The 23,973-nt window shown below is 28.4% G+C and overlaps 1 protein-coding gene across 2 annotated transcripts in view; it reads right to left on the bottom strand.

The window, feature by feature from the left end:
• Nucleotides 1–23,973, bottom strand: part of LOC107447770 (cullin 1) — a 60,480-nt gene that overhangs the window by 5,637 nt on the left and 30,870 nt on the right. For both annotated transcript variants that reach the window (XM_016062773.3, XM_016062774.4), the window contains exons 10-16: nucleotides 18,166–18,272; nucleotides 15,651–15,699; nucleotides 12,118–12,249; nucleotides 8,698–8,818; nucleotides 8,449–8,525; nucleotides 6,429–6,653; nucleotides 5,909–6,130 (exon numbers count right to left, since the gene is read on the bottom strand). In XM_016062773.3, coding sequence (XP_015918259.1) covers nucleotides 5,909–6,130; nucleotides 6,429–6,653; nucleotides 8,449–8,525; nucleotides 8,698–8,818; nucleotides 12,118–12,249; nucleotides 15,651–15,699; nucleotides 18,166–18,272 — 933 coding nt within the window. The remainder of the gene's footprint in view (nucleotides 1–5,908; nucleotides 6,131–6,428; nucleotides 6,654–8,448; nucleotides 8,526–8,697; nucleotides 8,819–12,117; nucleotides 12,250–15,650; nucleotides 15,700–18,165; nucleotides 18,273–23,973) is intronic.

Genomic DNA, 23,973 nt, shown 5'->3' with positions numbered 1-23,973 from the left:
TAATTTAAAATTTAGAGAATTTTTTCGATGGTTATGAATGGAATAATAAATTGAGTGTAATTCTATTTACTTTATTCACAATTCAATTCACAATTATGAAGAAACTTATTTATATTACAACAAAAGCTGCTTGCTTGCTATTTTGAGAAAAAAGCATAAAATAACTGTAGGGGTCAAAAACAGGCTGCAAGGGGTCCATGTCAAGTGAAAAACGGGGTCAACGATTGTGGATCTCAAATTGGCAGGTCGTGACTTTTATTTTGGCATTTCATGAATGGGATAATCAATATACACTGATGCTACCTACTATTTACTTTCATCATATTACCTTATAATATAAAGACATATTTCTATCTACATTCTACACAATTTATAAAAGTAGCTATGAAGTAAAATTTTTTTAAAATTAAAGTTATTAGGATTAATTTTTGATATATGAAAACTGAATTAATATAAACTAGCAGTTGTCTGCAGCTCCGCCCTCGTACGTTTTTATTTTCTCTACGTGTAAGGCTTTATTTTGTAACAAAAAGAAAAAAAAGTATTTTTCAGAGGTAAATTGTAGCCTAGCCTGTGTCAACTCTTTAGCTAGCTAGACCTCCTATTTTCTCTGCGCACAAGATCACGGGATTTGTTGCTTAACTTTTACGTGAAAACGTAACAAACAGACCGATAATACACTACTACAGTTTTGTATACAAACTTATTTCCCCAATTATAATATTAGTAGCGGGGAGCGGGTTTTGTAGTGCACTATTTTATTCCACTTACAAATTAATTAAATTAGTTTGAATTTAATTAATAAATGTATAAAATTAAGATTTCTTTTTTAAAGTTTTTCACACTTCATTTCACTACAGTTAGAAATTTAAATTTTTAACAGTGAGTCGCACTATACCAGCTGTCAAAAATACATTTGAAGTTGATATTGATGAATTTACAAAAAAATAAATATCAGGTAAGCAGAGTGTCTATCCAAAACCGAAAAACATGGCAAGATATCTACGAGGCAAAAAAAAGTTCGGGAACAACTGGTCTAGAGCTAAGATTACCTAAGAAAATTCCTTACACTAACTTTTGAGAAATTTTTAAAAAGTAGAAATGATAGTGGTAATTAATTTGATGCAAAGTAAATACATTGAAGAAAATCTTTTGCAGATACTGCTAAATATGAATTTAAGGTAACAGCTTAATTTAAAATCCTTCAGTTCTAAAATCAATAAAATGATTTTATTAAAAGGAAATGATGTTACATTCTTTGATTAGCTCACTATCAGGGGTCTGTCTAGGCATTTCGTGAAAGGTCCTGTTCTTTTAAAATTGTAAAAAAATTACTCGTAATTTGTGAATATAAAATAAGTGTAGGTCAAATTCTTTCAAAGGAAATGATGTTACATTATTTGATTAGCTCACTATCAGGGGTCTGTCTAGGCATTTTGTGAAAGGTCCTGTTCTTTTAAAATTGTAAAAAAATTACTCGTAATTTGTGAATATAAAATAAGTGTAGGTCAAATTCTTTCAACCAGGGTCCTGTTTTGTGAATTTGTGCAAATAGGGTCCTGTTATTTAAAAAAAAAAACTATTTCAAGGAGTTTCAATTGTAAATGGATACAAGATTATGCTAAACACTGTAAAATTATAATTAAAAAAATTAAAATTTCAAAAATAAACCATCATTGCTGCTACTAAATTAGAGATGCAACATACAAATATAGGGTATTTAGCCTACACTGCACAATGCAGAATATTCATTTCGACGATTAATGGAAACAAAATCAATCACATTTTTTATAATTTCAATTGACATATTTTAAATAACACAACTTAGTTATGCATCACTTCTAATGTGTTACACATTAAGTAAACTTAAACAATTCTTAAATTTATATATATTTTTTTTTTTAAAAATTGACATAAGTTAATTTTTATTTATATAAAATTTCATCCATTATTTTTATGAATAATATATTGCTCAATTATTTATTTACAAAAAAAATATCATTTAACATCAATAAGAATGTACACACGATGTTTGCAGAAATATAAATATTTTCGTACAATACTACATTTGGAATTTATAACATTTTTTGACCTCAAAGAGGTCAAGATACATAATTTAAATGTAATGAAATCAAACTTAGCCTTAGAATTGAAGCAGAAAAACATGGTTAAAAAAATATTAGAGCAAGATGCGTCGAATTCCAGTAGATTTGAAAACAACGAAAATAGCTGAACACTCAGCATCAGTCAATTTACAATAATACGCAAATGTCTATCGAGTGTCTGCCGTGAAAGGACAGATTAAAAGATAAATTATTTGTAAAAAAGTTCGTTTTTAAGTTAAAATATTTTCTGAAGGGTTCGTTTTTATGAAAAGATATATTGTGAAGAGTACGTTAACGGACCCAAATTTCTTCAAAACAGACTGCTCTGAACAGACACCTGAATATAATTGTATACTCAGTAAACATAAATATAACTTTATTTATTCTGATACCCTATTAAAGTTCCAACTTTATATTATAATTTAGTGAAACATTTATTCTGAAACAAGAATAGAAATCAGATTGATATACTGTTGATGAATTACTTAGAATTTAGTTTCAATTAGTGATCTATAAAAAGGAGAAGCAAACATTATTTAAGAAATCACAAACGCAAAAACGTCATGAAATTCCAATAACAATAAGACATATTTGTTTAAAAGTTTTTGCAACAGAAAAAATTAATAATTTTTTAAACAATTAAATATAGAGTGAAAAAAATTCAACTTCACAAAAATTATTTTAGACTTTAAGAGTGGTCTATTTGAGATTGTGAGATTTGAAGTGCTCTTGTATATGCTCTCTTTATTTACACTATTTCAAAGTTTTATATAAAATCTACTTTTACTAAAGCCCTTTTTAGTCATTTTATTAGTGAAGTGCAGAAAAAAAAACCATATTTCATTTCGCGCTTTCTTTTGAAGCAATAATACATTCTAAAGAAACTAAAGGTATCCTGGAATCAACAGGATAAGTGCCAGTTTTCAAAGGGTGAAAGCAAATGTTGAAAGAAGTTCTTGGAAGAAGAAGATAGCAATAGTTAGAGTTGTGAATGCATGATGAAATGGAGGGTCAGTGGTTTGAAAGAGGGAGATTTACTTCTCTGCAGGGGGCTGTTTCCTGTATCTCAGCCTATAATACTTGCTAATTGTATGGAACAGCTACAAGAAAAATTCCTAGTTCTGCACGGTTCTGGAAAGAAGACAAATCACTCTTTGACACTCTATTTTCGACAAATTTCTCTCTTTTTCTGAGTATCGGCTAACAAGGAAGCATTTCTGATGAAAAATGATTGCATCCTAGTTTGTATTGAGAAACGTATTTATGTATGCATTTTAAAAAAGGAGGGGATGGAACTTAACTAACAATAAACAAATTACAACCAAACTATTTATTGTCCAAAATTATAAAATAGTGCATACAAATAAAAAGCTTTAATAGGAAAAGAAATTTTGAAAATAAATTTGTCCCTTAAAAATCAGCCTCATATATAATAGAAAAGCAATAAGAAATAAAACTAAATATGTGTATGTAATTTTAGGTAGTTATCCATGCTTTATCTCCCAGATATTTTATCTGCCCTAACTCGAATTTTTTTCAAGATTGTATTTAAAAAGGAAATATTTTTATTGTGACATCTCCAATGATGTTTTCAATAGTTTTACCAACAACCAACTCTTATATTCTTAAACACGGTATTAACTTTTAATAATAATGATTTTTTTTTTTGTTCTATTCTTCATTAAAGGTCAAATAATAAAATTTAACTCTCTAAACAAAGGCTGTTACATTTTAAACTTTTGGGATCAATTTTAAACGGTGGTAGTTCATGTAACAAATATGTATCAAGTTTGATGAGCAGAATTGTTCCCAATTTTGTCAGCACTATCAAATTGCAGGACTATCAGATTTTCTATGGTGGTTGAAACAAATGTGTTGTTGTTGAATTCCTTTTAAAATTAATTCCTACGTAAAAAAAGTAAACATTTTTTAAACCCTTCGAAGCACTGTTTGAATATATATTTATTTTGTTAAATTATCCAATAAAAATAACTTTTTTAATTTTCTCTATTGAAAAAAGGTTTATAATCCTTATTAAATAAATACTCGATTGTTTGACCTGTTCTTTGGTCTCAGTCTCAGTAATAGTAAAAAACTGAGTAATACACATAAATTAACTTTGCGTAGCCTTTTCCTTTTATTATTGTCCCTGATATAAATTGATTATAATTAAATCAAAAATTTGAAATAAATACATAAGAATATACAATTTAGAATATACAATAGCATTTAGAAAATTTCGTTTAAAAAATTAGAAGGAAAAAAATTGAAATTATTTTATGCTCTGATTTTTACCAAGTCTTGTTTTTACTTAGTTTGTTTGGAATACATTTTTATGCAAGCCATATTAGTTTATTAAATAATGAATAACTTCATAAGTACATGAGAAGACTTTGAAGTAGTTTCTTGTTAAATAATTTATGCTACCAAAAATGAATGCTTAATTGTAATTTATTAAATTCCTTTACTATGACGCAATAAAAAAGGATAATATTTAGTATTAAGAATTTTGAGCGCATTATTAATATATCACTTGATAGTGTTCGATAAAATTAAAATTGTCTCAGAAAATAATCAGAGTTTAGCTGAGAAAAATTGTTTCAAAATATTATTATATGGTTTTTATATAAACTTAATAATTTTAATTAAAATTGAACTTAAACAGATATTTGATCTCATCCGTTTCTTTGAGGTTGGATGATTCTTCTTTTAGCAAAAATGTTTTTGAATGTACAAGTTATTTTTTAAACATTCAATAGCTGTCTTTCGTATTCTGTTCAAATTTTTATTTTTATTTTATTTCTGTTTGAATTTCAGATGCGATAATTCAAGGGAAATGCATAAAACATGACAAAAACAACAAAAGAATAACACTTAGTTTCAGCATTTTTCAGAATAATTTTGCAAATTTGTGGGCAAATTTTTAGAATATGAAAAACAAAATGAAAAAAAGAATGTGTAATTAAAAGAATGTTTACAAAGAAAAACTTAAACATTTAAAATTAGTAAATTTTAATGACAAAATAGTACAGTATTTCCTGGCAGTTAGAAAGAAATAAAATAAGTCAAAATCTAAACTAAGTTAAAATCTCATAAACAAAGTTAAATTCATACTTAAGTTCGCAAAATAAAATTTAGCTGATGAATATTTTTAAAATATCGAATTTACAGTACTTATAATGAAGCAACGGAACGTTATTAATAGAGGTATTTTAAAACTGATTAAAAATGTGCGAGTATTTATAAGCAATTTTAGATATTATATTTTATTTATTCCTATTTTTATTAATTTCATCTTAAACTTCAATTTTAAAAAAAAATAGAAGTAAAATAATAGCAAAAGCAACAAAATGTTTGATTTATTATTAGCAAAAGAAAACATAAAATTAATATTTCTTCCCTTTAAAACAAACATTTTTCTTTCAGTACAATTAAGCTGCTAATATACTATGAACTCTTGAATAGACTCACAACTCTTCTGTTATAGTGATTTATGATGACAGGTATAACCACCCCTCAATTAGTACCCAGTTGGCGGTCGTAGGGGAAGGAAAAAAAATACCAGCCAAAAACTCGGGCGCGCCGCTAGAGAGGCAGCCCGAGTTATTTCGGGTCCGCCGCCAGGAGGGTTAAAATTTCTAAATTGCATTTTTTTTGCAAAAACTGAAACTTTTAATTAAGAATACTACTTAGTTAAAAACACTTGATATTTAATACAGCATTCAAAGAGAAAACATAGTTCAAAAATATTAACAAAGTTTTTGATCAAAGTAAGAAACTTAAATAATATTTTAATTATTTACTTGTATTAAAAGCTTCCGATCTTCTTCTATATGCTTATGTGTTGCTTCATGCTCTATTTTCATTTCTGCTTTCATTGGAACATTTATATTCACTCTAAGTTTCTTGTTTTTGTAAGCAAAATACAACATTACGATGGAAGATGGTTGCAAATCACTTTCGTCATCTTCACTAGTTAATAGCTTTGATTTTAACAGAATTTGAAGAACTTGAATCAGCACATCCTAAAGTAAAAAAGAAATAAAGTTTACCAGATAAATAAATGAAAATTAAAAAAAAAAGAACTACATAATTAACTATCAAACTGTTAGTAGAAAATACAAAAAAAAAATTTGCATTACATAAAACAGACATCAGAAAAAAATAATTTCAAAAAATTTTAAAAAAAAATTTAAAAAAAAAAAGAGCTACATTTTTTTACCAGGATATACATGTTATAAAATTTACATATTGTTAAATAGTAATGTAATATTTTACTACACTTTACTATAAATTTGCATTTCAGATATTTTTTAAACATACCAATTTAATTTGTGTGCTTTCTTGAAGCTGTTGCACCGTAAAGCTATCCCCAGTATTATATTGAAGTAGAACAGCCATTTGAAAAGTGGAGGTTTGTAAGGAATATCTGTTCTTGAAGCAATTCGTAACAAGCTCACCTTTGGACATATTGTACAACCAATGTAGCTTTCGTCCACTATGTTGACTACTATAGAACATTGTGAACCTTTGAACACTATGTTCCAACTAAAATTAAAATCCAGTATTAAATACTATATCTAAATAGCTATGAAAGTAATAAAACAAACTGACATTAAAAACTTTATATCATTTTTTTATTATTTATTAGTAAGAACTTTTTACTATTAACTATTTATTATTAAGGTAGATTTAGAACTATTTATTATTAAGATATTAAGAACTTCTTTGAAATCAAGGCATTATTTAATAACTGATTATAAAAGAAAAGAGTAATTTAAAATAAATAAAATAAACTGATAACTTGACTCAATTTGAAAATAATATAGACCACCTAAAACATCTGATTGTAAATAATGTTAAAATATTTAAGATAAATAATGTTAAACTATTTAAGATAAATAATGTTAAACTATTTAAAAAGTTTCACATTTGAGTAAAGGAGCATAAAAACTAAAGATTCAGTTCTTCAAATAAATGCTTTTTAGAAGTGAATTATTTTGCTAATCAACCTTTGTAATACTTTCATCAATGTAACCATTTCTTAGATACAAATTCTTGCTATAACTGCACAAACTGATAAAAGCACAATCCCTAAGAAACATGTTTATTGTAGTATTTTATTACACATTTTCCAACTTTTTAAAACTAGCATCAGTAGAACTTCACTAGAAGAATTTAATGAAATTAATTCTAATTAATTGAAAAATAATATTACATTACACTTGCATTGTAATGAAGGATTGATAGAACCTATTATGCAATTGTGAGATTATTAAAATGCGAAGATTGTTCTTTCTAATTTGAAAAATTAAATTTTAGTTTATAAAAGTCACTTCAAATATTTCAAATTTTAATTTAGCATATGATTAGTTTCAAGTTTGATAACACAATATCTATTTTGTTACTTCAAAATAACATTAATGAATTTTGCATATAAGTACTAAGTAAGACTTACAAAGCTTAATTTTCTCAAAAAAATTTAATTTTTGTAAATTTTCTGAATACGATTCCCCATCTGTAATATTTAAATTACGTATATACGAATCACGATATGCAAATCAAAATTATATGTAAGTCAAAGTAAGTCTTGGAAATAGTGCAAGTTAGATATCAGAATGTATGACTTGAAAATAGAAATTGAATTATGATGTATGTTTCATAAACCAGAACAATATGAATAGCAGATAATATAATTTGAAAAGTACACTAATTAACAAATTGTAAATCGTGATGCTTTATACTTAAATCAAAATCACTTTAAGGGGGATCATGTTGCATGATTTGCTAGCCATTTTTATGAAAATAGTGATATGTGATTTTATAATCAGTATAATGCTGGTTACAATTTGTGGTTTGACAATTACTTAAATATAAATTGCTATGTGTGAATCATAAATAACTTTGAGGAGAATTGCAAGTTTATTAATCCCTTTTTATGCAAAGCGTATAGTAATTCTTAAATCTTTTTATTGCGTGATATGAAAACCATTGTAATACAAATTACAATGTGTGATTTATAAAAAACCTTAATACTAATGAGTGATTCGCAAATAACTTTGATGCCAACTCCGATACATGATTCATAAATCACTTCAATGTGAATCCCCATGAGGGAATCGCTTATCACTTTAATGTTCATCATATAACGTGTGATCCATAATTCATGGAATTTGAAAAACTTAATTTTACTTATTAGCAGTACAAACATGTAAAAATTCAACATAAATCATAAAACATGCTTGATAATTTTTTTTTAAAAAACTAACAGTTAAGTATCAAGTATCTAATTAATTAATATTATTTTTGCACTTCAAAAATGAAGTAAGTAACCCAGTTTTACCTCTTGTGGAAGGGCAAAAGCAAAAGACTGTTGAAATGGCCATGACCCTGAACTTAATACTTGTATACTGAAGTCCACTATAAGAGAAGAAACATATATGTATGTATAACTAATAAAAAAAATTTAAGAATAAATTTTACAATAACTTAATAGCAATTCAAAATTCAACATATAAATATGTACACTCATAAGAATCAAAATGATTAATAGAAAACTGTATAAAATTTCTTTAATGATAATTATACTCACAATCTAATGGTTCTTGAGAATTAGTTAGATGCTTCCTAAATTGTTCATTAAGATCCTTACTCACACCAATATCTTGAAACATCCTTTGCAATTTTGATGTATATTCAAAGCCACATGCTTGCTAAAGAAAACAAATTTTAAATAAGTTTTAAAAAAAAACTGATCGAAAAGCAAAGATTACGGATAAATATAAAAATATAACAACTCTCTAAATTTCAAAATATATTTTTTCAAAAATGTGAAATTTAAGCCACTTGAAACTTAAGTATACACTTTACTACAAAGAAATTCAATCAAGGTTAACATCATAAATTCATAATTCAATCATAGCTCATCTTCATTCTTTTTCTTTTTCATTCTTTCTTTTTACAAAATCTTAAAATTAATTCTAGGTAATAAAAGAAAGATAATAGCAAACTGAGCATACTCACAGCTACATTAGTACACACTCCACCAAGAGTGAAAGGAAATCAGGGATTATAGTAATATGTATAATTTTCTTTTCATAATTCAATTATAGCTCATAGATACAAACATCAGTTAACTATCATATAGATTTCCTTAAAATTATATTAATTTTTCTTCTATTTGAAAAAAATAAATAAAAAGGAGCAAAAAATTTTTAATCACATTTTTGTATCACAGTTTTTCAAAAAATTTTATTGTTACTGCAAATCTAAAAAAATAATAAAAAATATTGAAAAACTTACCGGAAATATCAACTTTCCACAATACAAAATTTCACTCTTTTCAAAAAAATAAATAAATGAAAAAATTACACCTTTTACAACTTTTTGAGATTATATTACGTTAGAAATTCTACTTATTCATCATTAATAGTAAGTTTCAAGATAGATGAATGGATTTGTTAAAGCTATGATTATTTTTATGATAAAGTTATGATTTATATGAAAAGTTTTATAGCCTTATAAGTTTTTCTCCAAAAATTATACTTTTTTTAATATAAATCCAAACATTACAAAGATGTCTAAAATTTGTGAAATTTGGACTTTTAAGATTCAGACTGTGATATAAAGATAAAGCAAGAAAGGAAATTTTAGTGAGACTTATACTAAAATTATAACACATTTATTCATTATATATTTTCATTTATAAACATGTAGAACCATTTTCAAATAATGTTCACAAGTCAAAGGCAAGCATTACAAATGAGTAAAATTAAGTAATCAATTAAACTATATAAAATAGGACATTTTAGAGGCATACATCAAGTTTATTTTAAATTCCTGGAAATGACTAATTTTTGGTAAATTATTTAAAAGCCCCACTTCCACAGCTAGAATTTATAAATAAAAAATACTTCAACAAGTAAATTTAATTCACTGTTTAGCATGATGGGTGATATTTACTTAGATTATTATTGTTTTAGCTTTTTAAAGCTTATACAAAATTCACAAGATAATTATAAAATAATGATTACTTATTCTAAATGTGCATGAAGGTCAGAAAGAAGTAACAGATGAAGAATTATATTTTTTCTTTGTTGCACAATAAATAGTGTAAATTAAAAGAGTATTTATAAACCATGAAATATTTTAGTAATTATACCAAGTATTACATATATTTTTTTTTCAGGTGGCATAGTGATAAATATGAACTTTAACCTTTCAGGTATAGGAGCATGTTAAAAGGGGAGCAAGGTTGTAACAGTCCCAACCACCAATTCAAAGGAAGTATCTTATCGACTAAAATACATTTTCCTTTCAAATATTACAATTTTATTATTAAAAAAAAATTGTATAAGACTAATTTTCTTTAAACAATAATGCAAACGAAATTTCAAATAAACATCAATTAAATTTGAAATATGAAACTTCATCAATATTTGTAGTTTATTCATCACCCATAAGATTATTTTTTTAACTGCCCTTATTTTTTCACCTACTCTTTAAATGTGCTTATTGAAAAAATATAAATTTTTAGATATCTTAAACACAGCAAAAGAAACTTAAAATCAATTCTTAAGAATAAGATTTTACAACATAATGCAAATATAAAAAAAGTTGGAAATTTTTGCATTGTTGAAAATAGAAAAAAAAAAAGAATTGTTTATTTTGATTGTTTATAAATGACCAAATATTAGATATTTCTAAAAAACAGATCCTTAAGAGGACGCCATACCGCAGAAGAAAATTTTCGTCGCAAATTCTCTTTATCCTTCATTACTAACTTAAAATTTAAAAGAAAGTAAAAGTAAGTTCAGGCATACCTAGAGTAAGTGAAAGTTTTAGTTACTGAAAAAAATATTTAAATGCAAAGAAACTATTAGAAGAGAACTTTGCCGTTGCGAAATCCTAAATCGTCGTCTTATAATTTATTTTCATTTGTATACTTTCATTTTTTTTTTTCAGTATTTGAAAGTTCATGGCTTACTCTAGGTTTGTCTGAACTCCCTTTTTCTAAATTTTAAATTAGTAATGAAAGAAAAAGAGAATTTGCGAGGAAAATTTTCTTCTGTGGCGTCCTCTTAAGCATGGCACTCTGTATTGATTTAATTAAAATTCTGATGCTGTCCAGCAATAATAATTACTTTGAATATAAGATTTTTATACTAAGCATTATTTTATCTTGCACCACATTAGAATCAAATTAATTATTATATTAAAGGATGTAAAAATTTGTATTATAAAAATTACTACAATTTAAGAAACCTCCATTAGTATTACAAATAGGTAATATGTTAAAGTGATGTGATATTAAACCATCCATTAACACCTAAATACCTAATTGAAAAATACATTTGTTTAAAAAATAAACAAAATAAAAAAATACACACAGATAAATATTTTTTTTCTCCAGTTTTTAGCATTTTATTCTATAACATACCTAAAATTTAATGCATATTAATCCTTAAATGGTTAGAATCTTGACACTGACTACAGATGTGATTTAAATTATATTTTTTAATATCTATATTTTAATAAACATTTTAGGATCAAGATATCTTGGTTGGCAAGGTGCTGGACTCACGTTAGTGAGAATGAGAATTCGAATCCAGCCGACTGAAGACTATCCGCGAAGTAAATAGTGAATGGTGCACATTAAATCTGTTGGGTCACAAAAAACTCCATGTTCCCATAACAAATTATCCCTTTGGAGGTACTGGATTGGAGATTAATCGTTCTCTGGCACATGTAAAAATTATGATCTTTGGCTGATTGAATGGATGTATAAATGGGTCCGCCCTATAAAGGGTGTAACATATGGATGTGGCAGAAGTTGAATTCTTTGCTATAAAAGGTGCTACTGAACAATAAGAACAATCGTACCCCTTGCCTTAATGGCCTAAGACAACAACAATATACAAATTATGTATTTTTATATATAAATAGACAAAAATAAAATCTGAAGCATGTAATTAAAAGTCCCTAATTTATCTACTTCAGATTAAAGAATTACCTTTAGTTTGGAAATCATGCTAGCTTCAGCATCATCACTTGCAGACATATGTTGAACTAACCTTTTAGCCAGCATTTTGCTGTAAAATTTCTGAAATACATCTTTATCCTCTATATATTTAAAAACCACCATCTAGAAAAGTATATTAAAATAACTAAATGTAACACAGTAGATAAAAAATCTAAGAATTATAAAATATGCATTACAAGAAAATAATTAATGAAGTATCTGTACTAATTTTTTTTCCAATATACAGATAATTTTCATCACTAAGATCAGTTTGATAAGCTATTTGTATACATATATAGGTATACATATTGAAGAAAAATCAATTTAAAAATCAAGGAGATTGAGATCTTTTAAGAGATTTGTATCTATACAAGTTAAATACATGGCATTTAAACCATTTCAATGAAGTTTTCACCATAAATTAAATCATTTGGATTCATAACTAATTTGCATGTACAGCTGTGTAGACAAATTAATTCGGTATAAGGAAATAGAAACTGCTCAGGAACATTTGGAAGGAATGTACTATTTTCAAACAAATACTAAACATACAGTGAGTAAAATAAGAAGCGAAACAACTCAATTACTTTATGATCAATTCATCTTAAATGGGGTAATTAATTATTGCAGACAATATTTTAAGTTACAAAAATAAATGAAAATGTACTTTCTCTGAATAAAAATACCTTTTTTCGGATGGATTTGGGTTCTTAAGTTTCAAAATATGTGGGCTAACCATAAGCTTAAAAATATGGGTCCAATAGTTTGGGGTTAAATACTTGAGTTACTTAAATTTTTCATGAACTTGGAAACAAAATTCCTAAAACTAAAATAATTAAAAAAATTTATTATTTTTAAGAGAATTAACTGCATCTAAGTAACTTTCTATGACACAATTACTTGAATACTCAATATTGTTAGGTAAACTGAGTGGAACAAAAACACACAAAGACAATCAGCAAAAGCTAACTGAATCTTTTTTCAGCTGAGTTCTTCTAGTGTCCAGCCTTTATTCATGACAAACAATATGAAATTGGCAATGAAGTTCTTTACCATTTAATTATAAATAATATAAAATAAGATAATATAACACAGTAGATTAAAAAAATATCAAAAAAATATTATAAATTGCCTGTTAAAAGAAAATAGATAATGAAGTAGTATCTTACATACAAATTTTTTTCCAATATACACAGATTATTTTCATCACTTAGATCATTTTGATAAGATATTAGCAACTATACATAGGTACATATATTTATTAAGAATCAGTTTAAAATTAGGATATTGAGATCTTTCAAAAGATCTGTATCCATACAAGTTAACAACTACATGGCATTCAAATCATTTTAATGAATTCCTACGTTTATTCATGACAGACAATATACACCACTTAATTATAAAATATCTTGACACATTTCAAAAATTATGAAAATTAGAAAAAAAACCTATTATAAACTGTGACATTAACAACATATTGAAGAAGCTATTGTGATCTATAAGGGTAAAAAAAAAAGCCTTTGACAAATTTCAGACATTTTAGACACAAAAAAGGAGTTAAAGCTTTTTTATAGCTTAAGTAATCAATATTTCTCTTCTTTTTTTTTACCCAAAGCAATTTTCCCAAACTAAGTAATACATATCAGTTTCATAAACTTAGGTTTTTCATATCACTATAATGTATAAAAAATGAATTGGATTTCTCTACACAATATAAAAAAGATAAAGACATATTTGAATAGACTGTTAAAAATACTTTAGATCTCAAGATCTCTCTCCTGAAAATATTAAGAGACCAGTTATTAAGGACAAAACAAAATGTAAGGAATTAATTTGGAAAAGAACAGCGAATTAAAATTTCTGAAGGCTTTGATCACTAATTATTGCTAGTTTAAAATTTCAATAAGAATCGCTCAAAAAATACATAAATATGAGATGCGTTACATATATGAAATATATCACTAATAATAAAAATCACTAATAAAGGTCAGGGTTAGATCAGTTCAGATTGACAACATAGTTATTTTTTCAGACTCTCTATCAGCCATCCAGTCTATTGCTGCACATAATGTCGCAGAGTCAAATATTATTGACTCCTGCAGAAGAAATATTAATCTCCTAGCTTCTGAGGGAAGGACTGTTGTTCTGCAGTGGATTCCATCTCATGTAGGAATAAATGGTAACGAATGGGCAGATACATTAGCAAAGATGGGAACAGAGATTTTGCAAGCAGGTAATGCCAAAGTACCATTTTCATCAATTAAAAGAATTATAAGAAATATTGTGAAGAAAAGCTATGATGCTAATTTAGTAGAAGAAATCAAGAATAAGGAGGTATTCAATTAATAAAATTCCAAACTCCCCTAGATCCACTGCAGTGGCGGCGTTCCGTCTGGAGACTGGACATGACTGCCTTGCTAAACATCTATACAGAATTGGTATATTTGGCAGTCCTATGTGCACTTTGTGCAACCAGAACTTTGAGATGGACAAAGATCATTTGCTCAGTTGTTCTTCATTAAATGAAGAAGATTTATTCAGTCGATATTGGCGAGCTAGGGAGTTGATGCAATTGGTATCCAGCGACTGATTCTCGCTCATGTTTAGGTGGTTCACGTTTTCCAAGTATTTATTGTTCTTGTTATTACATTGTTCTTGTATTGTTCAATGGTTCAGTTTTCGTTTTATATGCTCCAATCTCATGCATCTTTGATGCATGGGGGCCAATGATGTAAAGTCAAGTGCTTTTGCAATAAAAAAAAATAAATAAATAAGTAAAGGTTTTAATAATTATTGTTGTATAATTTCAGTTTGTTTTGATCAGATAATGTATTTTAAAATATATAAACAAATTAATATATCAAAAGTGATATTTATATTTTTTCTCACTTCAGACATGAAAGCCAATTAGTTGGAAATGTATAATATAATAGCATGGCGATAAGAATTTTTTAGTATGTTTTAAGTTGAGGTTATGTCAAGGATTAATAAATTAAGTTATGAATTAATTAAGTTATTAAATTAAAGATCAAGTTATGGATAATGTTAAGTTAAGGAGGAATTTGCACATTAATTTTCATCTTAGTATACTAGATTTTTATGGAAAAAAAATTTTTCCTTCCACAAATTACTGAAGCAAGTAAAAATACCGTCTAGTCCCATTTGGCTTCATGAAACTAATTTTTTTTTCATTTTTATACTGCATAATTCTTAAATTTTTCAAGCATGCTTAAATCTAAGACACAACAATAGATAGATAGAAATCAAATTTTGATTATTTCTAAATTTCTTTTCAAATTATATTTTATTCTATGAATGAAAAATCAAAAAGTGAGTTTAACATACCTTGATACCTTATAAAATGTACCTTAATACCTTATAATTTTTTTTTCGGGGGGGNGGGGGGGGGGGGGAGGCGGTTCTTCCTATGCTTGAATTTTTTTTAAAGATATTAAATAATCTAGATTTGTATCTACAAGTAAATAAATAAAATTCAATTTAATCACAAAATTAAAAAATTTTACCACTTGATTTAGCGTATCTTCTAATTCAGATTCTTCTGGGTTTTTTGAGCTGCAAATAGAAGATGGTATTACTTGAAGTATTAGACAAACAATATAAAACTAAAAAATATTGTTCTTTAAATGATTTAAATATCTAACATCAATCTTTTTAAATATTGCTTTGAATAAAATATGACATTTATTTAACATTTATCACCAAAAATATAAGATACTAAATACCACTATACTGTTCCAAGCACAGGGGTTCGTTTCGATTAGAGATGAATATAACAGTCCTTAAGATTCTAAAAATTTATTAGCAGAATCTTCCAGAAAATACAGCTATTTCTAGCACTTAATTACAGCTCAAATAACTGAGTAGTACACAGGCTTTAAAACCTCTGACTGTTGAATAACCACACAAGAGACTCGCAAATCAGAACACTAATGCAATCACAGACTAATAATCTCTACTACTCTCTTGGCCCAGTACACTATTACTTTTTCTAATGTTTATAAAGTTAAAGTGCATGTATATATATCTAAATAAATTTTTTTGTCACGAAGAATAAAAATATTAAATAGTTAACTGTTTTTGCATATATAATAAAATTATTCTATTATTAAGAAATATTATGATCTTGTAGATACTTTTCGATTGTGTGCCCAGATACTTTATATTTTTATTTTACTATGCATGTGCATCCAACATATTTGTGTCTCTAGCTGCATGTACCGATACAAAATATAATTTTATTTCTTTAAAATTTACTACAGGGTTCATAATCAATTTCGGGAAAAATTCCCTGACTCTCAAGCGCAATGAATTTTTTATTAAAAAAAAGTACACCCAGAAATGCAGAGGAATATTAGTTAAGAATGTGAGATAATAATGTTGGGTATAAAAAATACACCAATAAATCTGAAAACCCTCACACATTATAATTCAATGCAAAAAAAAAAAAAATCACTACCACTTCCCTAGAATATATCTGGTCCCTTTATTTCCCATGGTACATAGTATACTAGCAAATTACCAAATACAATTACAAATTAAAAGTCTTCAGTTTTAAGAAACTGAGAATGAGAAAATACCTAATGCATCGACCAAATTATTTCAGCCCTCGTAAAATCATCGTTAATTGAAAAATTCGATACAGCTGCTTTGGCTAGACTTCTGTTCTTTGGTTGTGCAAAGTCCATATCCTTAGAGAAATTATCGATTTCGGGCTGTTGTTCTAAACTACAGGCGCTACTCTGTTTACTTATAAGAGCCAGTGTCCCATGTTACTTAAACTGGAAACACTTATGGCACACTCTACATCAGCCTTTTTAAGGATCTTTCGTTATGCTTACGACCCAAGAAGCAAATTGTGGATAGATATTAGAGTCAGTCCATTCTGGATTAAAACTACTTTTGCAGTTCATTTTTTTTAATTATTATCAAGTAAATTTATAAAAAGTAATCAATAAAGAATAAAAGTAACTATCAAGAAAAGAAATAAAAGTTTGATGCAAATCCGCGCACACAGCACACATTTTTTGTTTGTTTACCAACGTCAGAGGCACATCATTGCCAGATTGAAAAGAATAAACATAGTGAAAAAAAAGCACTGACTAATCTTCTTTCATCCTACCTTTAAAATGTACCATAACAATACCACTTAAAAGAACGAATCTAGCATCGCTCTACCAGCAACGTCACCCATATGCTGCAAGAGCGGGAGATATTCTCACTTCATGCATTTAACCATAGTCTGGATTCTGCAGATACGTTGTTGCCACATTTACGAAGTGCTTTACATTTGCGCCAAAAAAGGATTTCAATTAAAAGTTACATTTTTTTAAAAATTTATCGTCAAAATCTCCTGTCAAAAAATATTAAAAGCTTAAAAAATCATATTTTCCCAGGTTTCTACACGACACTTTCATTTTCCCTTTTTAATCCTTTCTGTATCTGCTTATAAACTTTGAAAAGAGTTTTCTTTACTACACGGATCTTAATCCACATCTTTAATAATTTCAAAATGCATAACAGATTTATTAAAAGAAAAGTAAAAATTCAAAACTTTGTTAAAATACATGTTATTTGATTGAAATATACCATAATTATTATTTTTTTGTTTTTTCTTTATCTAAATCTGAATTATTAAACTATAATATTTGCTGTAAATTGCATATTTTCTGTTTTCTAACAAGTAAAAATTCATTTAGACTACATACGAAATCAGGTATACTTTCTTGAGAGAGGCATTTTCCTCACATCTCAAATAGACATCAGATTCATAAATTCACATTATTGACATATTCAAAAACATTTCTTTTACATAATTTCAATTCAGAAATAACTTTTTCACTAAAAAAATAGCAATATAGAATAAAATTGTTCTTTAGAGATTGAAAAGTTTCAAATCAGAATGTTGCAAATATGTACTTTTCTTACTAAATTTTCTTTGAATTTAATCTGTACCCTTTATTTTAAAGGTTCAAGGGAAATTTCTTGAACAGTGTAGAAACTATTGATATGTTTACTGACCTTTTCTTCAATAACAAATCACAATATTTTGCTAAAAGTTCTGGAGATTTACTAGATGAGTTGGCAGCTTTAGTCACTGCATTATTATTTATAAACTTTCCACAAGCCTATAAAATAAACATGAAATCAGTTCCCATTTAAATAAATCAAGCACGAAAAAACCCTTAAAAACGTAGTGAAAAGTTGATGCATCGTAAAGTTATGAGTTATTACTAGAACTGTTATTCTTAAAATAAATTTAGAATAAATAAAAAGCTACAAAACAAATAATGAAAAATTTAGCATGATAAAATTTTTAAAAAGTTGATAATTAAATCAGATTATTTCTCAATAGTTACATGTAGGTATGTAACATTATTCAGAATCATATCAAAATAGTATAGAAGTATAAGAAGAAAAAAAAAAATTCTAAAAGTGATTAACAGGCAATTTTTAAAATTATACATTATTAACCTTCAAATATACCATATATCCTGGTATATAAGTAAACTTTTCAAAACCCCAAAATTTTGCAAGAATCAAGGGGTTGACTTATATGCAGGTAAAAAAAAATGGACATTAGTTGATCATCAAATATCACTGCATTATAAACAATAAGATAGATATTTACAATTCTGTATGAACTTACTCCTTTCAAAAACTATTTTTAAATGTATATACAATTATTTTTTTATTTTTTCTCATCATATTTTCTTAACATATAAAGATTTTTTTACAAAAACAATACTTTAAATTGCGTTAAAAATAAGAATAAGAAAAGTTTAGATTTTAGTCAAGAGTATTTCAAAAAATATAACACTATGAACACTACCATAAAGCTACAAATTAAAAGATTTCAGAGCATCATAGGTGTCAGATTCAATAACATTAGCAGTGTCGTCATATGGATCCCACTCTAAAATGAATTCTACTTCAGTCTTATCTGATAAGTCCCACAAAAAAATAGCCTTCACCTCATTCCACATGTTATTAAAGATGTCACCATAACATTTAAATTCATATTTTGCCACGTGCCCATTGTCATTTGACACAATGAAGTCTTGAAAGGATCAGTCAATGAAAGGATCAGAAAGGATATTTCCTGTTTTTGCAAGAGTTTTTCTCTTTCTATCAACTACATTCATTCCAAAACGATCGATTATAGATTGGGTTTTTTGCAATGGTTGACTTATACACCCAACATATCAGAAGTTTGCTATCTCATTATCAAAAATAGGGAGTCTACTTATACTCCAAGATGTACGGTGCATAGACATGAAACGCAAGCGAGTCATGTTTATATACAAACATATTTTCTGTATAAGCATATATTAGTCGTGTGAGATTATATAAAATACTTGGTCACACATCATTTAGCATCATGATTTACTTACATTTCTCTGTCTGATTTATCGCACTGTTCCAAAATTGTATCTGTACTTCTAACGATTCCTAAGTGTTCATTGGTACAATTTGATTTGCCTGATATAAGTTACATCTATTTAGTATCTCGGAAATATAGCGCCAATTTGAAATCTTTGTCTTAGCATCCTCACCGTTTCTCGTAACCCCAAGCAGTAGAAATTTGGTTGTTGATCCTATAGCATGAGCGTGCTCGTAGCACCAATGATAATAAAATCTTAAATGCAGTCCATTATCCATTTTATTCATTTGTTATCAAACGATCCAGCATAGAAATCAAATCAATTGGTATCGAACATTAGTGATCCTTAATAGCCGGAGATGGAAAAAGAGAAACTAAGCAGATCGAAGTGTGCCATCAAAGGTACCATAACGAAATTAGAAACTTAGGTTGATCAGACGAAGGAACATAATCCAACTGAATTAGAAGTGAAGCTTAAGCATGTTGAACAATTATATCAAAAAGTTGATGAATTGAAGGATCAATATTATGGTCTAAAAGATATAAGTGACCCAGAGATAACTGAAATAGAAACTGATTTAGAAGGAACAGTAGACAGACTCAAAGCTTTAGAGGTAAGAATTAAAGATATTCTTAACTCTCTGATAATTAAACCTTCAATAATTAATTGTGAAAATGAAATATCTCAGGCTGATTCAAAAACAAAACTAGAAATTAAACTGTCTGAGATACCATTACCGGTATTTCACGGTAAATTTGACGAATGGCCCAATTTTAAATCACAATTTGATAACATTATAACTAAAAACAATGATTTAAAAGACTCTCAAAAACTGCATTATTTGAAAGCGTCATTGCTGGGCGACGCTAAACGTCTCGAAACTGTTGGTGATTCTTTTTAGTCACTTTTAAAGGCATTAGAAAAAAGATTTGAGAATAAACGTCTCCTCACTGAGACTTACATAAGTCAAATTTTGGAAATTGAAAAACTTGCAAATGAATCAGCTGGAGATATTAGTAACATGGTAGATATTTTAAAGAAAAATATCAGAGCTAGTAAATTTTGATCGTAATAATTTATCTGACATACTTTTGCTTAACGTCATTTTGAAAAAGGTAGATCGAGAAACTAGAAAACAATATGAACAAGCAATCGTATCAAATGAAATACCAGAATTGGATAAATTTTTAGAATTTTTAGAAAAAAGAAGCCCAATTCTTGATAGTATTAGTCGAACAGCTTCTTCTTCAATTTATAAACATAAGCTAGCTATTAATAAGAGTAAATCTTTCCAGAATTCGAATAATAATCCCAACTCTTGTGTAATCTGCAAATTACCACACATGATTTATAAGTGCAACACTTTTCAAAATATGAAGGTTTCGGATAGATTTAATGAAATAAAACGTTTAAATTTGTGTATTAATTGCTTAAAGTATAATCACAAGGTAAACGACTGTAAATCAAATAATTCCTGTTTCGTTTGCAAGAAACGCCATAACACTTTACTGCATATTTATGAGATTTCTTCCCCGCCTCCTACCTCCTCAGTTTCTACGATGCCAAGCGCCAATCGAACAACTGTCTCCTAAGTGCATGATTCATTCCCACAAGAACATCCGTATACTTTTTCAAATTATTTAGTATCAACAAAGAAACAAAATATTCTCTTGCCTACTGCAGTTATTTATATTAGAAATGAATTAGGAGACTATTATCCATGCAGAGCAATTTTGAGTCTTTTTTGAAATTTTAAAGCCAAATCAGTTTCGATCGGCATGTAATAATTGGTTGTTTCAAGAAACTGTATCTGGTTACATTGTCATGGGGAGCTCCGATAATAGTACAAATAGAGCATATTGTGGATTAACGCTTAGTTAAGATATAAATTCGGAAAGCCTCGATAAACAGCTACAAGCATTTTGGAATATAGAAACTGTTGACCAGCCCTCTGTTGAACATAATGTTGAATTTGAGCTCTGCGAAACTCAATATAAAAATACTCATTATCGAAATCATGCAGGGCGTTACATAGTACAGTTGCCTTTGAAAGTGGATCCCACTTCGCTCGGTGATTCTAAAGCAGTTGCCAAAATGCGTTTAAATCAGTTATGGGAGAAACTCTCGAAAAATGAGGAGTTGCAATCACTTTATAAATCATTCTTAATGGAATATGCTGACTTGGAGCATATGCAATTAGTTGTAGAACCTCTTGATGAACCGCTTCCAGATTCAAAGGCTAGGGATTGGCAGTGTTTTGTTTCTAAACTGCCTGCCATTGAAAACATGCAAATTCCTCGTCACACGGAGAAGGGTGGAGTCGTGATTCACGGCTTCTCCAATGCATCAGCCATTGCGTATGGAGCAGTTCTGTACATGCAATCAATTTCGGGAGAAACATCATATACGAGACTTTGGTGCAGCAAGTCCCGCTTTTCACCAGTAAAACCTATCACGATCCCTCGCTTGGAATAGTGTACCAGTGTTTCATTGGCACAGCTTTTGAACAAGGTTCTTAAGTCTCTAACCTTGCCCATTTAACAAATAATGTTGTGGACAGATTCTACAATTGTGCTGGCATGGCTTAAGCGGTCACCTGATCAACTCAAGACCTTTATCAGCAATCGAGTTAAAATAATGCAAGAACTAACTAAGAACTGTCATTGGAATCACGTTGCATCTGATAAAAATACTGCAGATGTCCTCTCTCGTGGTCTGAATGCTTCGGAAATTGCCTCCTATGAACTGTGGTGGTTTGGACCAGATTTTTTGAAAGAGGAACTGAATATTGTTACAATAAATTTTGAAAAAATCTCTTCGGACAGTTCTTTTCCAGGAGCTCAAACTCCCTGCCAAAATACTTCTAACTTCTTATAAACTTGACTTAATTGACAATATTTTAAATCGTAACAATAATTATACAAAAATTTTGAATATTTTAAGTTATGCTTTCAGATTCATATTCAACTGTAGAAATCCAGGTAACAAAAGATTTGGTAAGTTATCCTCTAATGAATTGAAAGAGACGGAGTCCTTTTTAGTCAGAAATGTACAAGCATCTGCTATTAAGGAAGAAATAGAAGCCATTTCCAAGGGCGGGGCTTTATCAGGTAAGAGTAAACTTAACTCTTTAAATCCTTTTCTTGATGGTCATCAAATTCTCAGAATGGGTGGTTGTTTGCATAATGCTGCTCTGAATTATTCTCAAAGGCATCCAGCTATACTTCCTGCAGACCATCCTTTCACTAAATTGTTAATAACTCATTTGCATATTAAAAATCACCATTTAGGACCTCAACCATTATTATATTGCACTAGAGAAAGGTTTTGGCCACTTCGTGGTTGATCGATAGCTAGGAAAATTGTTCATAAATGCATAGTTTGTATTAAACATAAACCCCTTATTTCAAATCAACTTATGGGAACCTTGCCTCGAGAAAGAGCAAACCCTAATTATCCTTTTTTGCACTCTGGTATTGATTATTGCAGTCCTTTTCAAATTAACTATAAACACCAGAGAAAAGGGAATTTCCAACGGATTTATGTTGCAATATTTGTGTGTTTAGCCTCGAAGGCGATTCACTTAGAAGTGGTTTCCGATTTAACAGCTGATGCCTTTCTTGCTACCTTAAAGCGTGTTGTGGCTAGGCCTGGCAAATGTGCTACTATATCATCTGATAATGCAAAAAACTTTGTTGGGGCTGGTAGGGAATTGCAAAATCTAACTAGATTTCCAGACAAAAATCTAGCATCCTATTTGGCATCTGAAGGGATAGTTTGGAATTTTATTCCTCCCAGAGCTCTTAATTTTGGGGGCCTTTGGGAGGCAGGGGTCAAATCCTTTAAGTTTTACTTAAAACGAGCTACAGAAAATTTAAAATTAACATTTAAGGAATTTCTTACAATAACAACACAAGTCAAAGGAATCCTAAATTCTCAGCCATTAACACCTTTGTCAGATGATATGGATGACCTGGAGGTTCTAACACCAGGGCATTTTTTTGTTGGAAGATCTATAACTGCCATAGCTGAACCAAGTTTGTTCAATAAATCGGAAATCCGACTTTCTCGATGGCAAAGGTTGACAAAAATTGTTCAATACATTTGGTCTAAATGGTCTCGGGACTACCTGAACAACTTGCAACAAAGAACAAAATGGAAAGTAGGGAAAACCAACATAAATTTAAATGCGATGGTTTTAATAAAGGAGGATAATCTTCCTGTAAATCAGTGGAGCTTGGGATGAATTTTAAAGCTATTTCCTGGAATGGTTGGAAAACTTCAGGGTAGCGGAAATTAAAACAAGCAATGGAATCGTTAAACGTAGTACAGTGTAACGTCCCATATCCGGACGTTCCTTTTCCGGAAGGGTCAATTTCCCGGACACTTTTTAACAATCAAAATAAACAAACATTTCTTCATCTTCCCCACTCTCTTACTTTAG

Source organism: Parasteatoda tepidariorum, chromosome X2 (assembly GCF_043381705.1).
Source record: "Parasteatoda tepidariorum isolate YZ-2023 chromosome X2, CAS_Ptep_4.0, whole genome shotgun sequence".
In the NCBI taxonomy this organism is placed as follows: Eukaryota; Metazoa; Arthropoda; class Arachnida; order Araneae; family Theridiidae; genus Parasteatoda; species Parasteatoda tepidariorum.
Note: the sequence above shows the minus strand (reverse complement) of the source record. Positions and strands in the feature narration are given on the sequence as shown.